The sequence below is a fragment of the Odontesthes bonariensis genome, chromosome 19, assembly GCF_027942865.1.
Source record: "Odontesthes bonariensis isolate fOdoBon6 chromosome 19, fOdoBon6.hap1, whole genome shotgun sequence".
NCBI classification, from domain to species: Eukaryota; Metazoa; Chordata; class Actinopteri; order Atheriniformes; family Atherinopsidae; genus Odontesthes; species Odontesthes bonariensis.
This window is the reverse complement of record NC_134524.1, coordinates 30,299,725-30,322,276: the sequence shown is the minus strand read 5'-3', so window position 1 is coordinate 30,322,276 and position 22,552 is coordinate 30,299,725. Positions and strand designations below refer to the sequence as shown.

General features: G+C 37.6%; 1 protein-coding gene across 2 annotated transcripts in view; it reads left to right on the top strand.

The window, feature by feature from the left end:
• eml3 (EMAP like 3) overlaps nucleotides 1-21,708 on the top strand; it is a 76,490-nt gene extending 54,782 nt beyond the window's left edge. For both annotated transcript variants that reach the window (XM_075450684.1, XM_075450683.1), the window contains 15 exons: nucleotides 1,097-1,166; nucleotides 1,450-1,560; nucleotides 5,833-5,928; nucleotides 8,363-8,497; nucleotides 8,876-9,014; nucleotides 9,209-9,360; nucleotides 9,474-9,599; nucleotides 12,695-12,826; nucleotides 15,025-15,092; nucleotides 17,202-17,290; nucleotides 17,750-17,847; nucleotides 18,044-18,131; nucleotides 18,963-19,061; nucleotides 20,388-20,518; nucleotides 20,816-21,708. In XM_075450684.1, coding sequence (XP_075306799.1) covers nucleotides 1,097-1,166; nucleotides 1,450-1,560; nucleotides 5,833-5,928; nucleotides 8,363-8,497; nucleotides 8,876-9,014; nucleotides 9,209-9,360; nucleotides 9,474-9,599; nucleotides 12,695-12,826; nucleotides 15,025-15,092; nucleotides 17,202-17,290; nucleotides 17,750-17,847; nucleotides 18,044-18,131; nucleotides 18,963-19,061; nucleotides 20,388-20,518; nucleotides 20,816-21,016 — 1,735 coding nt within the window. In that variant the 3' untranslated portion in view covers nucleotides 21,017-21,708. The remainder of the gene's footprint in view (nucleotides 1-1,096; nucleotides 1,167-1,449; nucleotides 1,561-5,832; nucleotides 5,929-8,362; nucleotides 8,498-8,875; nucleotides 9,015-9,208; nucleotides 9,361-9,473; nucleotides 9,600-12,694; nucleotides 12,827-15,024; nucleotides 15,093-17,201; nucleotides 17,291-17,749; nucleotides 17,848-18,043; nucleotides 18,132-18,962; nucleotides 19,062-20,387; nucleotides 20,519-20,815) is intronic.
• Nucleotides 21,709-22,552: the final 844 nt, after the last annotated feature.

Here is a 22,552-nt window from a genome sequence, read left to right as displayed (position 1 = left end):
CAAACTGATGGAGAGTTGGAGCAGGGACCCCCCTACTATTTATATGGCATACAATTGTGTTTTATATTTAACGGGGCCTAGTGCCGTGTATAAACATAGCTACTCTGTTATTGTACATTCAATACTAAGCTATTCAAATAATACACAGGTTAATATATGTTAAATATGTTTTTATTTTAAACATGTGCAAGGTACAGGGTGGCCGTGCCACTGCCATTTATAAACAAACATCTTGCATACAACCCTGAGCTATTCAAATAATCCACAGATTTTAACTTTAAACATGCATGTAGATGGGACAATGAATCCTCAAACCATCTGTGGATGGCACACGTTTGCACACAATTTGTGAGAAAAACTGTTTGAAAAAAAAAAAAAAACCTTCAATCTTAAGAAAGGAAAAAGCAATGCAGTGGTCTTTTTCAACAGCGCTGGATTGCATAAAGAAGAAGGCTTTATGGCAAGCCGAAGTTTTTTTTTTTTTCCAAGTTCTTTTAAGTTAGGACAGTGATGTTGCAATGCCTCCAACATCATTTCCCCTCAGTCTCAGATCTTTTGGTTGCATGTCAGAGCTTCTAAAACACATTTGCAGAGAGAAATATGCAGCGGACTACTTAGAAGCTAAAGATTGCTAAAGGAATTTGTTTATTAGTCCATGATGGACTTTATCAGACCAACACAAATGTCACTTAAAATGAGGACTGATAATGCTTCAAGTCTGCTGGATTTCTAAATTTGCAACTATTTGCCAAAAGCTTTTTTCCAAGAGGATGATCTCTCAAATGTTTAGTTTGAAATAACTTTCTCTTCGATAAGGGTTAACTGTGTATAATTGCAAAAATTCCATCAATGTTCATATAATATGAATATGAATTATGTAAAGTAAAAGCTGAATCTGCATTTAACTTTTTATTTAAGAGAGCCAAAAATGTACACCCAAAAGTATCTCTACACTATTTAACTGGAAAACCATGTGTGTCTTTGTGTCATAGTGGATACAATCCCATACCCTGATGTGTTTCCAGAGGACAAAATATTCTTAACAGATTTGTTTTCCCCAAAAAATCCTTGAGTTAAACTATCTGTCTTTCTGCAGTCTCACACTTCATCCTGACAAGGTTCGAGTGGCATCTGGCCAGACAGCAGGCGTGGATAAAGATGGCAAGGTGACTACTGCTGTTAAATCAATCTCACATGTTTGAATCTACCACAGTATCCTTGTAGACATTTATAGCATATCCAGCATAACGTTACACTTAAAGTACAGCTTGTGCCAATATCACTCAAGTGAGACATCTTTCTGGCTGTAATGCCATGTGCAGACATACAGTTTACACCAAATTGTCCACTAATTACAATACATTTCACTTTGATTAAGGAATGAAAAATGAATCAAGCATTCTTCTGCAGACAAAAGTAAGTGGTGTATTTGTATAATTTATGTTCTAGCCTCTGCAGCCATGTGTGCACATCTGGGACTCCAACACGCTGGTCACGTTACAGCAGATCGGCCTGGGAACCTTCCAGAGAGGAGTAGGATCAGTGGCGTTTTCCTTTGCTGTGAGTTGATTGCGATGAACAATATCTTCTCACATGGGCACTGTTTTTCATAAATCTAGTTTTGGTGTCATGTGTTAAGCCCCTGGTGCTTTTCTGTAACATTTTGAGACTGAAATCTCAAAATGGATGTAGCAACAAATGTACGAATCACTTTCGGCATGGTACAATTACAAGCAATTTAAAGTTAATCTGACTCGTCATTGTTCAGAGAAATTTGTGATGTGAAATAAATGGCTATAAACTTTTCTCGAGCACATTTCCAGCTATGATAATTAGCTGCAGCAGTGAGAAGATTCTTTCTCATCATTTGAGATCAATGAACTTGGAACAAAACTTTTAGAGCTGTAGCTAAAATTTCTGCCTTCTGTCTGACAATATTTCAACTTGTCTCATCCATTGTTTTTTCTTTGTTGTGTTTTTCACAATGCTCTGTGTCTGTTGGCAAGAGTATAATTCTTGAGGCAAAACAAAAATTGTAACTCTAGAAGAACTTAATAGTTTTTTATGATGATGGAGTTACTCTTCGGACAAACTGCTGTGACAGTGCAGACACGGGGTCCTTAGTTGAAATAAACATTTTCCTCATGTCGAAAACATTTACGATGTTATGGTAGAGCAATTAAACCCTAACAAGTATAACAATGACCATCCAATAAGCTTCAACATGTAGGAAAGTGTTATTTTCTGCTGCTTTCATCCACTGCTGCTATGTTTTTCACAAAAACACTGCGCGCTTGGAATGCTAATATAAATTGTTATGATGATTAGACATGTCAAAAAACTGTGACTATTGTATGACTATTATATCATAGCCTTAAAGCTTTGCCTACTGCACTTCATGTTCACTTCTGTTCAGTCTAACACAAATATGGAGCATCTTTTCAGAGTCAGCATTACAATCAAATCAAATTTATTTATATAGCACATTTCATGTACAAAACAATTCAAAGTGCTTCACATAAAATAAAAGCATTGCAGCAGGGAGTGGAAGAAGCATTAAAAATACATAAAAGAATATAAAGAGAAAAAACAATAATAATTTAAATTAATTTAAAAACAAGCAACAGTCCAGATAAATTAAAAGATATCGTGCAGATTTCATGCATAGACACATGAGAAAAGAAATGTTTTTAACCTGGATTTAAAAAGGTCTACATTTGGTGAAAGTTTAATCTCCACTGGCAGTTTGTTCCACTTGTTTGCAGCATAACAGCTAAATGCTGCTTCTCCGTGTTTAGTCTGGACTCTGGACTGGACCAGCTGACCTGAGTCCTTGGATCTAAGAGCTCTGCTGGGTTTATATTCTCTGAACATATCACAGATGTATTTTGGGCCTAAACCGTTCCGGGATTTGTAAACCATCAGCAGACTTTTAAATCTATTCTGTGACTGACTGGAAGCCAGAGTAAAGATTTTAAAACTGGTGTGATGTGTTCAGATCTCTTAGTCCGGGTTAAAACTCCAGCAGCAGCGTTCTGGATGAGCTGCAGATGTTTATTGCTCTTTTTTGGGAAGTCCAGTTAAAAGAGCATTACAGTAATGGAGTCTACTGGAGAGGAATGCATGGATGAGTTTCTCCTGGTCTTTTTGGGAGAGGAAACCTTTAATCCTTTAATACAATGATGACTTGCGCTAAAGATCTCAACATTGACCAGAAGAAAATAAAGAGCCATGTGTAAATCTGTAAGTAGGTAAATAAGTATTTTTTCTTATTGTATAGCACCTTTCAAAATAGATATCCAAAAGTGCTTCACAATAAAATACGAGAACATAAAAACAAAAGTTCAAAAAGATTAGTTTTTAGCTGCCTCTTAAAACAGATCACTGAATCCAAAGATCTCAGGCGCAGCGGGAGAGAGTTCCAGAGTCTGTTACAATTTAGTGGTGGTGGAGTGAAGAATACCCAGATGCAGAACAGCAGACTGATGGAAACTTAGCAAGAGCTTTATTTGAAAACACTGCAACCAAAAGTGCGGCAAAGCCAGAAATGAATAAACTAAACTGGGAAAACAAAAGCTAAATTACTGACAAACCAGATGACGAAAAAAAAAATAAATAAATCAGACAAGCGATAAAACAAACTACTGAGAATAACCATGAAGAAAGTACCGACGAGGATCTGACAAGTAATGAGATTAACCAAGCGTAATATATACTGAGGGGGACAAATGAGGAAGTAATTGCAGCTGTGGCTGAGTGAGTGGAGACAGACGTGCAGTAGAGCTGAGGACCAAAACACGAGAACTAAGGATCACTGGGAGTAATGACCAGAACAGGATTCTAAAACACTATACAAAGTATAAGCTCCAACAACATAAACGACAGAGAACATAGAAGAGAAAGCAACCAAGGAACTAAGAAATAAATAAACAATTACAGGAAAAATAAAAAAATGCAGAGTGCAAAGAAACTACCAACTAAGAACAATAAAACATTGAAAAGACCAGAAACTCAAAGGACATGAAGATCAAAACCCAAAAAACCATGGATCACGACAGGCCCACTGGTGCAAAAGCTATGTCTCCTTTAGTTCTCGCCTTGTGTGATTTACAGTCGGCACGCCCTGATCACATGACCTCAGGGACCTGCTGTAGGATGTAAACATTATCTAATGTACCCTGCTGCTTGTCCATGCAGAGCTTTAAAAGTCAAAACAGGTATCTTAAAGTCGACTCTGAAGTTGATGGGGAGCCACTGCAGCTGAATTTGCAACAGCATGCCATGTGAGTGCTTAGAGGACCTTGTTAGAAGCCTCGCAGCAGCATTCTGAGCAACCTGTAGTTCCAAGGAGTTTTTGTTTAGAGAGGTGAGCAAAGAATCACAATAATCTGGAAATCATGAAATGAATGCATGGATAACAATTTCCACCTCAGAACATGACACAATGGGAATGCAATATTTCTAAACGTGCTCAAGATCTTCTGAAGAGAGAGCAGACGTAGCCGAAACAATATAGGCTCCGAAACAGGACCTTGTGGCGCACTTTAAGCAAGAAACTCTTTAGTTTATAAACTGTAACTATCCAGGATGAACCCTGCTTCTCTCTCAATGACCACAACCATGAATATAATGTAGCAAATATTCAAAATGAATGGTTGAATCTATTCTCAAAGAAGAGCTCATTACTTTGAATGTCAGCAGACAAAGGAGTTTTATATTACTTAATCTGTCATGAAATTATGGATAATGCCCTTTAAACATGTGCCATAAATGTATGTCATTTAGACAACACCCTGAAATTTAATTTAGACCAGACGGTCTAAATAAAAGATACTTCCTGTTACCACTAGGTGGTATTATGATTTAGGTGAATATTGGCCATTCAAGCCATGGTGCTTATCAAAAACACTTATTGAGCTTATTGAGGCGGAATGGACAATGTATGTGTGAGTAACAGACTCCTCCTCTCACATGGTGAAATAGTGAAATTTGCCAGCCAACCACAGACCAAAACTTAGTTTAGATTTAAAAGATATCAAGTCTCATCGAAACTCTTAGACGAGTTGACATGAAAAAAACACAATAGATACAGCTAACACTGAAGAGTAAATTTCAAAAGGGAAGATTGTTGTTCAGTTTAGGGACATTTTTATGAGACATTTTTGTAGGTCTTGAGATGATACATATTTGTTCAGCATTCAATACAGGTAGTAAATCTGTGTGAGAGGGTTTACTTAAAATGCCGTATGTATCCCATATTAAATCACTTTTCTAGTCTTGCTTTCAATCATACACACTCATTCAGCACTTACACTCTGCTTACACTGTATAGACATATGTTTGTGTCACTCTCACATGCTGATGAATGCAGTGAAGGCAATGTGGGGTCTTACGTTGGGACTTTTCGACATTTGGTCTGAGGACACTGGGAAAAGAACCACCAAACATCTGATTGGCAGACAGCTCTCTCCTCTGAGCGACTGCTGCCCCTAATCTGGAGTGATCTGTTTATCTTTTCTTGGGGGTGCTGTGGAGCCATTTTTATACACTCATGTGCTTTCCTTTATAATATATATATATGTTTACCTTTCTAGATGTGTGTAAAAAAGTCTAATGAGTTTTTGACTATGTTTAGCCCCTCAAAATGGCAATTTGTGATTGGAAGAATGTAGTAAACACCTCATTTTCAGTGGTGTGCTACAAACCTCTCTGCATTTTGGACCTAATGATTGATGAAAAGTGGAGGAAAAGTGATATTTTTTTGACCAGCCTTTATTTGTTCAGAAAGGCGAGACTTTCTGTTCTCACTGTCTTGTCATGTGATGCTTTCAGGACTCTGGACTGTTCCTGTGTGTGATCGATGACTCAAATGAACACATGTTGTCAGTGTGGGACTGCACTAAGGAAACCAAGCATGCAGAGGTCAAGGTAAAGAAGACACAGATGTAAAGCTAAAGTGAAAAAGAAATGCAAATGAATTGAATAGGTTTAGTCAGACTGATATCCCATGAATTTTCTTCATCTGTGTCCTTGTTTAATTCAAGTGTAGTTTCTTAGATGTGTTCACTTGTGTGCTTTTTATGCAAGTATAAATATCTATATGTGATCTCAGTCCCATTTTAAAAGCACCCATTTGTGACCCATGTAAAAAGTGCCACAAATTAAATGATTTATTATTGTTAATATTATTATTATTGTTGTTATCACTTTATTTGAAGATGAAAATCTGTTAGCAATCATGATACAGTGAGTTATTCATCCATAAATCTGCTCAGAGGCAGGTACATTGGTAATTTGTTGATTTTAGTGTTACTGATGATGGTTAAGAGACAGATGCTTTCAAAGAAGTTCTATATAATGACTACTATAAATAAGGAATTGGATGTTATGTTGGATGTTTTTGCTTGTTATGTAGGGGAAATATGTGTTAGAGACAGGGTGGAAACAGCTATAACTGAGTCTTTGCTCTATTTTTGTGAGCTTTTATCCAAAGACAGCTCCAACGTCTTCAAGACTAATTTCAGCGTAGTGGTCATGGCAGCAGTGCAAATGTTTTATACAGTAAATGCATCCCATCTGTGCTTCTGTGTTTGAGTATTGATAGGAATGCTTGGTTGGGTGTTTAAAGTTGTTTATCGTCTCAAGTCAAGAATTTAATGAGCTTGTGTTAGAACTCACTGTGTGATTTGAGGAATGTAGCATTCCGAATATATGGTTAACAGGCTTACACTTTCTAAACATGCAAGTCCATCTAGCAGGAGTAACATCATTACACCTACATTAGTAGGGATGGGAATTGATAAGATTTTTATGATTCCAATTCCATTTTCGATTCTGCTTAATGATTCGGTTCTTTATCAATTCTCATTTGGGGGGAAAACGGTCGATTGGCATCAACTTTGTTTAGTTTAGAAGTAACACGATTCATGACCGTACAAACCCAACAACGGTGAGGTCCACATTGGTCTATCATGGCCTGGGTAATTTAACTCTTCCCTGCTCTGGTGAAAGGAGAAGCTGGAGGTAGACGTGAACTGGGGGTAGTACCACCAGCCTCTGGCTCTGAGCCAGTCAGGCTCTGTCTCTCATGATTTCATCTAAATGTAATGCCTGAGAAGGCATTCATTTTACGTTAACCGTTACTAATAGCAGGTTTTACAATGAGGCAAATGGCGCTAACATGATAGGCAGTGTTTGTTAGTTACCTGCAGTGTTAGCCGAGGACATGCTAACGTTGCTGCTGCTGCTGCTGCTGCTGGGTTGAGATTCACCAACGTTAGTCCGGAGCGGATCGAAAACGCGACATTCATTCATAGTTATTGCATGTTGGTAGTATTTCTTCCCTTTGGTGAAATATTCACTTTGCAAGTTGCCCTGTTGTCGTCTTTTTTAGGGAAGTGTAACCAAACTTTCGAACGTTTGTACCGCGCCATGTTTACTGTTGACTGCTTTCTGCACTGGACGCCATTCGCACCCATTTACCTACTGGAAGGGAATCGTTTGCAAAATTGCAAAACGATTCCAAGGAATTGAAACACTGGGAACCGGTTCTCAACAAGAACCGGTTTTCGATTCCTATCCTTATACATTTGTAACTATAGCGGTTGAATTGTCGTTCACACTTTGCACTTTACAGCACAGACATGAACTTAGTTTATTGTATGCAAACTGTTATCTCATACTTTCTGTACTAAAATCAGTAGGTTTACATATTCTTGGATTTTTTACACTTCGAAACTACTTTTCTCGATTTGTTTCTTCAAATTTTTTTTTTAGGATACCGTGAAAACCTATCATTCAGAAATATCACATTGTCACATCTGATACCATAGTATCAGTGTTTTATATATATATATATATATATATATATATATATATATATATATATATACATACAACGGTATCATATTATAATATAATATTCTTTAGAAAAGAAAATGTTGTCTTCAGTATTTTGATGCCACAAAGGCCATATCTGTAAAGGATTCAGTAAAATGAAAAATTGTTTTTGATTTTAGATTGCTATCTATCTATAAACTAATTTCAGAATATCTGTATTATATTATGCTTATTTCATTCTTGATGATTTGCTCACTGTCCACATCGTAGAGGATTGATCTTAAAAACTAAAGGTTTTGATTGCATAGATAAGACTCATTCCCTGTAAACCATTGTTTGACATTATATTATACACCTACCTCATAGCAGGTCAGACCCTTTGGTGTTTAAGACTTTTGGTTTCAGAATTGTTATCATGTTTCTAAATGTTTCTGGATGTGCTCATGCAACAAAAACTAGACTGACACAACAAGTCATTTCCACTGTAATTGTGCTAAACCTGTTTGTGCTGCTGGATGTGTAGAGCACCAATGAAGCTGTGCTTGCTGTGGAGTTTAACCCCAATGACAGTGCCAACATCATCACCTGTGGTAAATCCCACGTCTACTTCTGGACGCTCAGCGCAGGACAGTTCACCAAGAAACAAGGAATCTTTGGAGTAAGACAGATTCAAGCTTATTCACTTATTCACCTTAAATTTCCCTCGGGATTAATAAAGTATCCATCTATCTGTCTATCTATCTTACTTTATCTTTGCAACATTTTCTGTGTGTTTCAATCTAGTTAAGTCTCCTGGTCGCACTGATATGAGCAAGTGCTTTAAAATTAAGTTTTGTTGCTTGTGGAGCCTAAAAAGTGAGGAAAGAAGCATCAACACGGGGAACTAGAAATTCAGAGAAACTATTTCAGACAAAGGAGACAGATAGATGCACCAGTTCAAATTTGAACATATCAAATGTATTATCAGAATAAAAGAACAAACCTGTACTAACAGTGGATCAAATTGTCGTCAAATATAATTATTCTTTGTTTTCAGAAATACAAGAAGCCCAAGTTCATCCAGTGCTTTGTGTTTAGCCTCACTGGAGATGTTCTGACAGGAGACTCTGAAGGGAACATCCTCACATGGGGAAAGTCAGCAGCAGATGTCAAAACCCTCGGTAAAGGGGCCAAAGGTTAGTGCTGTGGAGCAAAAATACTGTCTCCTGATCTGTCACCATAAGAGAGAAACTGCTTTTATTTGAAGTTGAAGGTTCAAGCATTGATCTTAGAGTCCTACTTTTGTATTGACTAAATATTTGCCTCTTGTTCTCATGGTTTGAAATTTGTTTGTTTCACAACAAATTTGCTCATGTTGTCTTTCCTGTAGAGACCTACCAGATCATGCAACTGACCAAAGCACATGAAGGCAGCGTCTTCACGCTATGCATCCTGCAGGGTGGTGCTCTGCTCAGCGGAGGGGGAAAGGATCGTAAGGTCATCCGCTGGAGTGCTGACCTGGCACCTGAGAGAGAGTGTGAGGTGAACCACAACTGTATGTGTCTGCTGTACATCTCCTGGGAAGCTGTGTGAAGTGACATTCACATGAGACAGAAATACTTTGATTTTTGGGATTAATGGGATTATTTGTCCAGATTCCAGAAAAGTTTGGGGCAGTCCGCACCATTGCAAATGTGGATGAAGAGGAGTTTTTGGTTGGTACAACCCGAAATGCCATTCTTAGAGGAACCTTCTCAGACGGGTTTGTGGCCATAGTGCAGGTATGCTAATAAACACTTCCATCCATAAAGTATTGAAAGACGTGCAGATTTTTCACCCATATATAAATATATGTATATATATTTCTTTTTACTTTAAAAGACATATAAAATTATATATTTATATATATTTATTATATTTAATTATATGATATATATATATATATATTATATAATATATATATATAATATATATTATAATTATATTATTATATTTAAAAGACATTATAAAATTATCTTTTATTTTCTTCATTTCTTTATTTGGGTGGTATTAACCACCTACAGACTGGTAGGTGATTGGGTGGCAGTGTATGAGATGAACTAGACTATCCACACCCATTCATACACTAGAAAACAGCTATTGAATAATTGTTCACCATGGTGACCATTCTGCGTAAAAGGGTAGTCTCCAATTATTATAATTTTCAAGATTTTAGATATCTTTCTGTTGAAATAACCAAAATTTGCTGCATAGGCTCCATGTATAAAAAAAACTCCTTTATTGTGGCAAGTACTCTCATTTAACTCTTTTGGTCTGAACCTATATACAGGCTCTGAAGATTTACTCACTGAGTGTGAGACTAATGCAATTCACACCTATTTTACACACTCATGCCACACATCCATTTTCTCACACAGTAAAAAAAAACAAATTCACAGTTAATAATGTCACAGCATAAAAAAAGAGGAGACTTGACACTGCTAGTCTTACCAGCTATGCAATTTTGTTGCTACTCTCAGCATCTTTTTTCAAAACAGCAGCTAGTAACAAATCTAGCGAGTTCTAGGATAAACATCCATCAAGAGTGATTTCTGAATAAGAAAAGTTCTAAGGCATTCTCTCACTTCTAACTTTCTGATCCGGTTGATCATTGTGCATCTAGCTGGAATTACTGCACAGACAACAGGCTCGAATGCACATAGTCATGACGGGCCACTTTCAGTCACAGTTTCAGAGATACATATGTGAATGAGAGTAGCTTTAATGGGAATTCAGCTCTGTTAATGTACATTATATGTGAGAACAGAAAGGAGGAGAGAGGCAAACAGTTGCATGCAATGTGATTACTTTGCATCTTTCCAGCAATTTATTGCAATATATTGCAATGTATAGCCAAAATATGCTTTAGTTACCATTCACGTATCTGTGATATACACCACAATTTACATACATTTAAAAAGCCTATTTTCTTCAGTGAGTCAAGCATTGTTTTCAGCAATGTATAGAAATGTTTAGATAAATATATAAAAGGTATAATTTGAAGTTGAACTCAATCAAATTTATACGTCTTAGAAAATCATCTCACTGCAGGACTGAGAGGTTCAGGAGGTCCTTTGTCCCCACAGCCATAAGGCTTTTTAACAGTGACTGCTGACTTTGATGTTTTTCCCAAATTTATTTATTTATTTATTTATTCATTTATAATGATTATTGTTGTTGTTATTGTTCTAATATACAATCATTGGGCCTCATGCAAGAACCGTTCGTACGCACAGATTTGTTCTTAAATCGTCCGTACGAGTGATTTAAGAGAATTTGCGCATTCACCAATCTTTTCGTATTTTACGTTTTCTTTCTGATACGAACAGAATTTACGAGTGATCCAGAGCTGTCGTAGGAGTTTCGTAAAATAGTCCGCTGTTATTCAAATCAAGTTTGCTTGACTAATGGATTGTATATTTAATTACTTTGAAGAAAACATAAATTAATATATACATTATACCCCATAATTATGCTGACATTATTCTGTTTGACTTAAATTATGCACTAATTGAAGGTTCATTTGAATCTGTATATAACAAAGTCAATGGGAAGCGTAACCAGCGGCTGTCTTGCTACTTTTGGATGCCTTAGTGCGTCAGGCTCTTGGAAGAGACCGTGTGGAGACAGACGAATGGCTGAAATCGCGATTTAGATTGCTAAGGACTGTGCTGCTACAAATATGCAGCTTGCTAGAGCCACAACTCCAGAGAAAAACACGCCGATCAAATCCAATTCCACCACACGCCCAGGTCCTCAGCACCCTTGGATTTTTGGCCACTGGAAGCTTTCAGAGGGAGATTGGAGACAGATCGGGTGTGTCCCAGTCCTCTGTGAGTCGTGCGCTCCCCTTGGTCATCAAAGCTCTCATCAGTTTATCACCCACGGTACATCAAATTCCCATACACCGCTGTCCAACAAGTACAAATTAAGAAGGACTTTCATCCCGTGGCTGGACTGCCAATCATAATTGGAGCACGAGCCACACATACGCATCAAAGCACCCGTGCTGTCGTGGAGCGCACTGAGCTGAAGGCCAGGTGGGTGTGTCTCGATACCTCGTTCATGGCAATATTGCGCCATGAACGAGGGTCTCCACCTGAACCATCCCAGGCAGACCAGAAGGTGTGGTGCCAGAAGAACCCCATCATGGACCACCCCATCAAAGTGCCATCATGATGAGGCAACAACTGATTGCACGGCTTTAGTTGCAGTCATCGATCGCCTGCCTATGGCGAGACGGTTTTTTTAAGCCATTTTCATATCAAACCATTTATTTTTTTATTTCGGTGACATGGTATTAACAGCACTCGTAATTGCTTCCCATTTCTTCGCTTTAGCAGGTGCCGTAATTCCACTGCTGACACTGCTAAAAAAGACAGATTGTCCTTTTTGGATCTCTGAAAGCAGAGCCCGTAAAGTTGTTCTTTTTGCGCCTTGATGCCATTCTCATGACTCAACACTTCCTGGCACTGGAGAGAGGAAGCACAGCCTTATATGGTATAATTTTGGGCGTGGAGTATGCAAATTTACTATCCTCGTGCACGTGAACTTAGATACGCACAGGTGGGATTCATCATTTACGCAGGTCGTTTACACACTTTTTCTGAAGTTAAGAGCGTTTGTTGAATCTGACGTGGCGTGTTCGTACGAGACCTTACGAAAAAAGTGAGAGAAATTTAGAATAAAAATACGAAAATGTTCTTGCATGAGGCCCATTGTCAGTATTTTTTTTAAAATGAACAAATTTTGAACTACTTGACTAATTTTGAATTCCCCCCACTGGGGGATGAATAAAGTATTTTTCTATTTCTATGTATGTGTGTGTGTGTCTCAGGGTCATGTAGACGAGATGTGGGGTCTAGCTACTCACCCCTCGCAGAATATTTTCCTCAGCTGTGGTCATGACAGGCAGGTGTGTTTGTGGAACACAGAGGAACACAAGCTGGACTGGTGTATCATCTTGGAGGTAGGACTCACTGCCCCTCGACTCCAGCTTTCTTTCTTGAATGTGTCCATTCATCAGCTTTAAATAGAATATAGCATTCTAAGAGCTGAGTTATATGGAAAATTAAAAGGTGTCCTTTGAAAAAAAAAAATTATATTTATCTGCTTTTGAAAAAAATAGGAAACATGAATGCAAGAACCATTTAAGAGGTTAAACCTTTTGCTTTAAACTTTTTGCCCTTTTGCCCTTGTGTTTATCAATATAAAGAAATGTTTAAGATTCTTGAAAATGTTCATGCAGCACTCACGTTGCATCAGCCTTAAGAGGTGAGATGCTATATGTTACATCAAGTCTGAATTGGCTGTGAACTTAATTTACTAACATCATTTTCACAACAGTTGGGAAGTTTCTCTTAATTAATTTGAACTTTTATCAACAGACACAATTACAAAGGCAATTATTTTCAGCACTGAGCAAATCTGTTGTATGTAGAAAATATAAACAAATTTAGAATTTGATGCCAGCAACAAAAAAAGTGGGAGGGAAACATTTTTACCATTCTGCCAGTCACCTTTTATTTTTTTATTTACACTTTTTAATTGTTTGGGAACTGAGAATCCTAATTGTTGCGTTTTTGCTGTGGAATTTACCTTCAAAGATCACAAGCACCCAACATTAAGAAGTAGTGAACCACAAAATAGATGATAGATAGATAGATAGATAGATAGATAGATAGATAGATAGATAGATAGATAGATAGATAGATAGATAGATAGATAGATAGATAGATAGATAGATAGATAGATAGATAGATAAATACTTTATTCATCCCAATTTGGGAAATTGTTTTGTTGCAGCAGCATACAGTAAAATTAATGAAAACAATTAAAGTAAAAACAAGCTAATAGAATAGAATAAAATAAAATAAAATAAAAATAGTGAATAAACATTCGCTATATACAAATCTACAGTATGAAGAGTTTTTTTTTTTTTTTTTTTTTCATACTGGGCCATGACCAGTGTTGGGCGATGTTGCATAGTAAAGCAAGTGAAAAAAACAACAAGATTACCACCTTTAAAAATAGTCTAGTTATGTTACTAAGTTAGTTGCTGAGAAAAGTAACTCCCCAGAGCACTTTTTCCATCAACAAACATGAACACCACTTTGGGCATCTTGGTTATACAGTAGTATCAGAGTAAAGAATGTTCTGGCTCTTCATTGCATAAGTCGTTAAATGGTTTATATTATTTATTCAGAGAATCTGCAGGACTGGCAGAAACAAAATATTGTTTATGGATTCCATTAATGGTCATTTTTTAAATCAAGCATGTAGGGTTCAGTACAAATAATCCAACAAGTTGTAGTCATTTTATTGATTAGCTCAGTAATAATTGTAGAATTATCTTATTCATTACGTAACCAGCAATATGGTAATTCATTTCTTTCTTTAAGGGCACTATTGGCCCTTATTTTACACTCAGTAGAGAGGAAAATAGGCCGAGAGAGTGGGGGTAGACATGAAGCACCCAGACCCAAATTATGGCACCCAAAGTGAACCCCTGGACACAGGACTCCTGCTCGAGAGCTATATAACGTCCCAGTAATTTATTTTTTTTTCTCTGAGTGCCAGCTTCATCTGAGTCGAAAGCTAGCTGTAGGGGCTGTGCTACCCCTGGTTTTTGTGCAGCTGGAGTCCAGTTGTTCGCTGCTGACAGACGCTTACACAATATGCAGTTCACTGTCATCCTTTTCCCCCACAAATTCAAAATATTCCAAGAATGTCCTGCCAAGCACGTTCTCTCTGGCACGCTGTCCTCTCTGTCTTCTTGCAAGTTAAGCGAGCTAAATATGTGCATTGGTATCCAATCCAGACACACATCTGTCACCAATTAATCTGTTAATTGGTGACTAATCCAACTCATGACTTTCTGTGCCTTTCATGTTATTTGGTGTGATGCTGAAATCAAATCCTAGATTTGTTGAACATTTCTACATAAAAGTAAGGTTGATCAGTGGAGACACTGAAAGTTATTTCCAACGTACTTCAGTCTGTTAAAGAGTTCAAACAAATGATCAAATGATTTAATTTTTAAGGCATTTCAGAAATCTTCCCAACTTTTGTTGACATTGAGTTTGTATTTACAATGCCTTTTATTTCCTTTTTTTTTTTACAAAGTAAGTATTTATATTTGAATAAATTCATGTGTGTCTCTGGCAGGAATATGGGCTGTGTGCTGACTTCTGCCCTAATGGAGCTGTAGTTTCAGTCGGCCTCAGCACGGGAAGGTAATACAGCGTCAAGGCTATTTCCTTTTAAAAAAAATCAAAAACTGAAAATAATTACATGAAAATCTTGTTTCAAATTTATGGAAAAGTTCAGTACATGAAAATGAATTAAAACACAAGCACTTTCAAACTGCCAAAACAATTGTGCTTTTTATTTATTTGGTGGTGGGTCCTGAGTAGTCTTCAGGAGTCCACATGGGTCTTTCCTCTGTGTTTTTTAAAATACCTTTAAATTTCATGGGACTTACCACCCTTATAGTGAGATGGCAGCTTACATTTGCCCCCGTGGCACAGAACCTCTAACTTCAGAAAACAGCAACAGGTTTTCCTGCATGGAAACATGTTGGGATAAGACCCAACTTGCAAATAATCCATATTTTGAGTCTTGAGCCTCATCACAGTTGGGGGGGAAAGCTTTAGTTCCTTTGCTAAAGTCAATATTTTTCAAATGTATAATGTATAATTTATTACATTTTCAGTGATTAGTATTTAGTTATTATTTTATTGATATTTTAGATTTGGATGATTGACCTAAACTTCAGGGGTTAGTAAGGAAAAAGGTGTTAAAGATGTTAAAGACTACACAGTGCTTTTTTTTTTCACACATTCACTCATTCACACACCAATGTGTGTATAAGGGGCAACGTGGGGCTCAGTGTCTTGTCCAAAAACACATGTGGTCCTGGAAGCCAGGAAGGAATCAAACCATAGACCTTCCGATTGTCGGACGACTGCTCTTGCTGAGCTACAGCCACTAACCAAACCATCAGCCAAACAGTGTGTTGAGAGCTCAGTGCAGGTGGATAGCATGGACGGACTGCCATTGCCAAACTTTTTCTTTCCTCCATCAGTGTTGAACAACTCATAGACACCAGTGGAACAATGTTATCTCTCTGATTAATCAGCCCTCACATTTTTACTTTGTTCAGGACACATTTATGTATGGAGCTTGCCAAAAGAAGCCTTTGACCCTGATTGCTTGACTTCAGCAGTGTAGGATGGAGGCAGTTCGATGATTTGAGCAGCTATGATATAGAATTATTTTGAGCTGCGTTGCATGGTTACTTCTCAGGACTGCTCACAAGACTTTCTGTATGTAAGGCCATACTAAAATGGGGAAAATGAATGTTTAGACATGTTGGTCCCTGCATTTGCTATCAACTTTAAAATCACCTTAATCTTAGGGAGCAAGTATTGCTAATTAAATCAAGGATATCTCCAACTTGGGGCCAAACAGTGTTCCCATATCACACTTCAACTAACAGTTGACAGCTTTTCTTTATGGTAAATTAGGCTAACCATCTCTTAAAGCAGTATGAACTGATTTGATAACATCTGAGGTATCACCTTATAAAGGAATTTGGAAAACAAAACGGGATTTATTTAAAACTGTAGCCGGGACTCCAAAAACCAATCTGTGGAAACAAACCCAAACAACTACAAGGAAACCAGACTGACTGAGAAAAGGAAAGGGAACACTAACACGACCACGACTGGCAGAGAAACATAAAGAGATGACAGCGAGGATCTGGCAATAACTGAGTGAAACCGAGGGGAATATATTGTATAGATCCTTACCGGCCTGATGGATTTACTCTCCCTTTGACTTGATTTGGTCAGCCTGCTAACATAAACAACTACTGTATGCCCACATCAAAATCTCAGCTAGTTAACCAATGCACTTGTAAAAAGAAAAAAACATTCATTATGCCATTATTCAAGTGTTGAATAATGGTAGACATTAAACAGTCTAAATTACACAACTGTTATTTAAAAGCAATGGTTTTTTATTTAACTTGTGAAAAGCATTGAAAAATGTATTAGATTATTAAATGTTATAGGGTTTTTTATACATGTTCAGCTTCTCTCACTTATTACTGTGCTTGTACAAATTCAGAGTCAACCAAACTGTGATATAGATATTCTAAAACATTTTTTACATAATCAATCTAATTCATGAAAAAATATCACCTTTGCACGAAAATGAGAGAAACTAAAGAGCACTTTTACCAGAACTAAACATTACTGTTACAAATGAACAGTCCAGCATTCTGTCTGTTAAGCTGTGTAATCTTTAATCTTCTCCATCACCCCGTTAACACTCAACAGGTGGGTGGTTCTTGACTTGCTGACCAGTGAGGTGATTTCAGAATCCACTGATGGAAATGAACAGTTGTCTGTCATGAGATATTCACCAGGTCAGTCATCTACTTCCGCCTTTTTTTATGACTGTAGTAGACATTCCAGATGGGTTTAACGTCGACACAAGAATTTTGTGGAGGGGGTAATACTTGAGGATACCATTTGTAAATTAACCTTGAGTCGAACAGTTTTATTTTTTTCTTTTGTCTAACTCTTCCTGTGTAAAGGATAGACACCAAAAGGTGTTCTCTGTACTCCTCTAAAGAGGAGGTCATTGTTCCTCATTTGAGACATTGAAATTGAGGCTGTCAAAGTAATTTAGTGTCATTCAAAAACTTAACTTCTCAACTAGAGTTTACAATTTCTGGTCCACAGATGTAATGGGGGACCTCAAACGTGAGACCGGAATTTATTATACACAGAGAAGGAAATGCATGCAATAAAGTTAAAAAACTTGACCCAAAAGAAGTCTGCATATCCACTTTAACTGTGTGATCGGCGCCTTGTGTTTTCAGAAGGAAGTTTTTTAGCTGTTGGATCCCACGACAACTTTATCTACATCTACAATGTGACAGAGAATGGCCGTCGCTACACCCGCTTCGGGCGATGTAATGTGAGTTGAATATCAGATCCCTGTATATGTCATGTTTCATTGTTTTCAGCTACAGAAATGGTATGAAGAATGGAGAGAAACTAATTAATTGAGTCTCAACATGGGATTTGGTGACAGAATTAAAAATGCAGAACAAAAAATGTTTCATACCAAAAGATTTTAATGTCCCGATATATTTGCTTCCCTATTCTATCAGGGACACTCCAGCTTCATAACTCACCTTGATTGGTCCAAGGATGGGAAGTACATCATGTCTAATTCAGGCGACTATGAGATCCTTTACTGTAAGTAAACATCAAAAACTGTGCAGAAATTAGGGGAAATAAAATAAAGTAAAGATGGTATATGATTTTATGTAAAGCTAAAATCAATATTCAATATGAGCAACCTTTAGCTTCAAAAAACAGTACTAGTTCTCCATGGTACACCAACATTTTTTCAAGGTACTTTGCAGCTAGAGTGTTCAAACTCTGGTGAACTTGCACAATGTGTCATATTTAGACTGTGATAGTGTTGTGGAGAAAAGAGTAGTCGGACTCACCTTTGCAGCCTCTTATGGGGAATTTATAAATCAGAAAGACACAGAGACATGTACATGGCAGCATGCACGGAAATTCCCAATGACCTTACTTTGTGAGATCTTCTTATACCTCTTGATATCTTTCTGTGTGTACGTGGCCCAAACCCAATCTCTATCTGGCACCTGCTGTCTGAGAATGCTGCTACATCTTTGTCATTGTCTAAACAGATTTCACTCTGGTCCTAAACAATATGTGGTTCGAGCAGTGTCAAGGCCCTGCTCTCCCCACAATAGCTAAGAATCTATATACACTTTTAGAGTCTAAAGGCTTTGCAATAGACCTGTACATCTTTTGGAACCAACTACTTCTAAATGTTTTTATTTCCATTCAGTTCAGTTTTTGATTATATTAATTTCTTTTTAGAATTTGTATAAATAAATATCAGATTATTACTGCTCTTGTCTTTTATTGTGATAATGGTGCTACCTGAACAGTTTTTTCTATGCACAGCACTTTGGTCAAAATAAGTTTTTTCAAATGTACTTTATAAATATATAAACTTTGAACTTTTCTAACTGTCAATGTTTTTAACAGGGGACATTGCAGCAGGATGTAAGCTATTGAGGAACCGTTTTGAGAGTAAAGACAGAGAATGGGCCTCTTACACTTGTGTGCTTGGTTTCCATGTCATGGGTGAGAAACACTAAAGACCATGTTTTGTTCCTTATCGTACACTATATTGCCAAAAGTATTCACTCACCCATCCAGATAATTAAATTCAGGTGTTCCAATCACTTCCATGGCTGCAGGTGTATAAATTGAAGCACCTAGGCATGCAAACTGCTTCATTTGTGAAAGAATGGGTCGCTCTCAGGAGCTCAGTAGAAGCCCAGTCGTGAAATTTCCTCCCTACTAGATATTCCACTGTCAACTGTCAGTGGTATTATAACAAAGTGGAGGCGACTGGGAACGACAGCAACTCAGCCACGAAGTGATAGGCCACGAAAAATGACAGAGCGGGGTCAGCGGATGCTGAGGCTACAGACCTCCAAACTTCATGTGGCCTTCAGATTAGCTCAAGAACAGCGCGTAGAGAGCTTCCATGGCCAAGCAGCTGCATCCAGGACATGCATCAAGAAGTGCAATGCAAAGTGTATGCGATGCAGTGGTGTAAAGCATGCATTGTGCCAAGTGTAAAGTTTGGTGGAGGGGGGATTATGGTGTGGGGTTGTTTTCCAGGAGCTGGGCTTGGCCCCTTAGTTCCAGTGAAAGGAACTCTGAATGCTTCGGCATACCAAGAGATTTTGAACAATTTCATGCTCCCAACTTTGTGGAAACAATTTGGGGATGGCCCCTTCCTCTTCCAACATGACTGTAAGTAAGGTCCATAAAGACATGGATGAGCCAGTTTGGTGTGGAAGAACTTAACTGGCCTGAACAGAGTCCTGACACCAACCTGATAGAACACCTTTGGGATGAATTAGAGCGGAGACTGCGACCCAGGCCTTGTCGTCCAACATCAGTGTCTGACCTCACAAATGCGCCTCTGGAAGAATGGTCAAAAATTCCCATAAAAACACTCCTAAACCTTGTGAAAAAGAAGAGTTGAAGCTGTTATAGCAGCAAAGGGTGGGCCGACGTCATATTAAACCCTATGGATTAAGAATGGGATGTCGTATATGTATATCTCTTTTTGGACTTTTGTTGATAGGAGTCATTATCACTGTATTAGTCACTATGACCTTTCTTTCTGTATATATAAGTCTATAACTTTATTGTATGCGCTGCGCTGTCTGGGGGGTTGGGATGGGGGGGTTTGTTTTTTGTATTTTGTATAACAATAAAATGTGTTTAAAAAAAAAGAATGGGATGTCACTTAAGTTCATATGCATCTAAAGGCAGATGAGCGAATACTTTTGGCAATATAGTGTATTTTGCACCATCAGTGCCCCTAATTACCATGATGTTATTATATCATGTTAAATTTGAAAATCGTGACTGTGATTCTGTGATCCTCAGGTGTGTGGTTGGAGGGCTCTGATGGCACGGACATTAATGCACTATGCCGCTCCCATAGTGAGAGGGTTGTGGCTGTGGCTGATGACTTCTGTAAGGTCCACCTCTTCCAGTATCCCTGTCCTAAACCTAAGGTAATGCTGGCACACATCACAGTACAGTTTGTTATTGATATTGTTCATTAGCAACTCCACATTTTAAGAGCAGGTTTAGTGAGTCTGAGATTTGACTGTGGATAACTTGCTATGAGTACAGTCCTGATTCAGCATCTTCTCGAGATTTAAACACTAAGAAGTTCATAAAAAGGTTAGGAATCACTTCCAGCATGTTTGTCCAACTTGGCAAAGAATGAACTGGGATGAGATTTCCTCTCTGCTAATATGAATTGAACTCTCATTCTTATTTTTAAAATGTTTTGCTTTCTTTCCCAGGCACCAAGCCACAAATATGAGGGCCATGGCAGTCACGTCACCAATGTGTGCTTCACCCACAGCGATTCCCACTTACTCTCAATGGGTGGGAAGGACACCTGCATCCTTCAGTGGAGGGTGATCGGGAGCGGGATGGGAGACAGCGGGGAGAGACAGGCCTCGTCCACTTCCACCAGCTCTCCAGAGCCTGTTTCCAGCTAGTTAGGGTTAGTGTTATTAATGGTGAAAGGATGTAGGTTTTTTTTCCCCTCACAGCCACAGAGGAGTAAGTCAGTTATCGGCTTAGTTTGACCTCTGTTGTGCCACTGCTGTCAGTTTCATATAGAAAATAAAGGAATCCTCCATGGGGGAAATATCCATATTAATGTTACACTTAATTCATGTAAACCTTCGTCAAACTGAACAGTGTAATACTTCCTGTAACTCACAATCACAATCTCATTCTGTGGCATATTTGGTGAGGACCATAAGGAGCAGTCTGTTTGGTGGTGCAGATCCCGACTGCTGTTGTGACTTTGGTTTTCTGTGAACATGGGTGTGTTTTAGTCTATGTTGTTTACCAAATTTCCCTATGTGTTGTATGGACTAAGCCACCGTTCCAAATAGAGATATTTTTTCATATTCTCTTATATCTTAAATAGTGTTTGGTTGACATCTAAGTTAAGACGGAGACTGTTATGCTTTACATTAGATCAAACTGTGACAGACCTGTTTGATTGAAACAAACTTTTAATCTTACTAATGCATTCTTCTGAAAATACCTATGTACACTTAAAAGTTTTTAATTTGGTACTGTTTTGTATATATTTAAAAGACTGCTGGCAATATATTGATTTTGTATTGATCAAGCTCTCAATAAATAAGTGAAGACTGGAAGGTGTGTTGTGTGTGAAATGTCTCTAGGGGGCAGTGCTGCCTCATGAGGACCCATGTAAGAGCACATGAGACTGAATACTAACAGTTGCAGCCAGAGCCTTTTTACACAACTCTGGTTGCAGCTAGAGACCCAATAATTGCTTTGTACCAGGAAAATGGTAACAGATAAGTCAGTTATTTCCAACCTGGAGGTTGGGTTCCCATTAGTATTATGGATACAAATAAGTAATATTTGAAATGTTTAGTAATGCAGAGTAATGCAGTCTTTTACAGTTTGCATAGTTCTGTGTTAGATTATTACTCCTTTGTTATATTAACAAAGCAAAAAGCATATAAAAGCATAGGTTGCTGAGATTGTTTTGGGGTGAGTGCTTTAAATTTACAGTAGCAAAGCACTGTAATAGCAATGTAAATTCTTTGATGTATGCATAAATAAATTTCACCTATCACAGTATAAGAAATACAGCGAGTATAAATACAGCAGTTACAGTGAATTGACTTTAAGGTAAATGAATAAAGTTTCCCAACTTTTACTCATGAATTTTTAGGAAAGAAAAAATATGGTCAACCCTGAAAAATCTCTATATATAGATTTTATACATATATATGTATGATATACATATATGTGTTTATACAATATATTTACATATTTGTGTGTATGTGTGTGCTTTACCCATTCTCTCTAAGTGCCTATATACACAGGTAATTAAACGCTTTAGTCTACCGTGTGACATTCTTGGTCAATATTATAGTTAAAATCATACAATTGATTAAAATTTATTTTGATTGATAAGACTATTTTTTTATACAAAATAAGTCGTTTTTTTGTTTTCCATTTAAAAACACGACATTGTAGTCAGA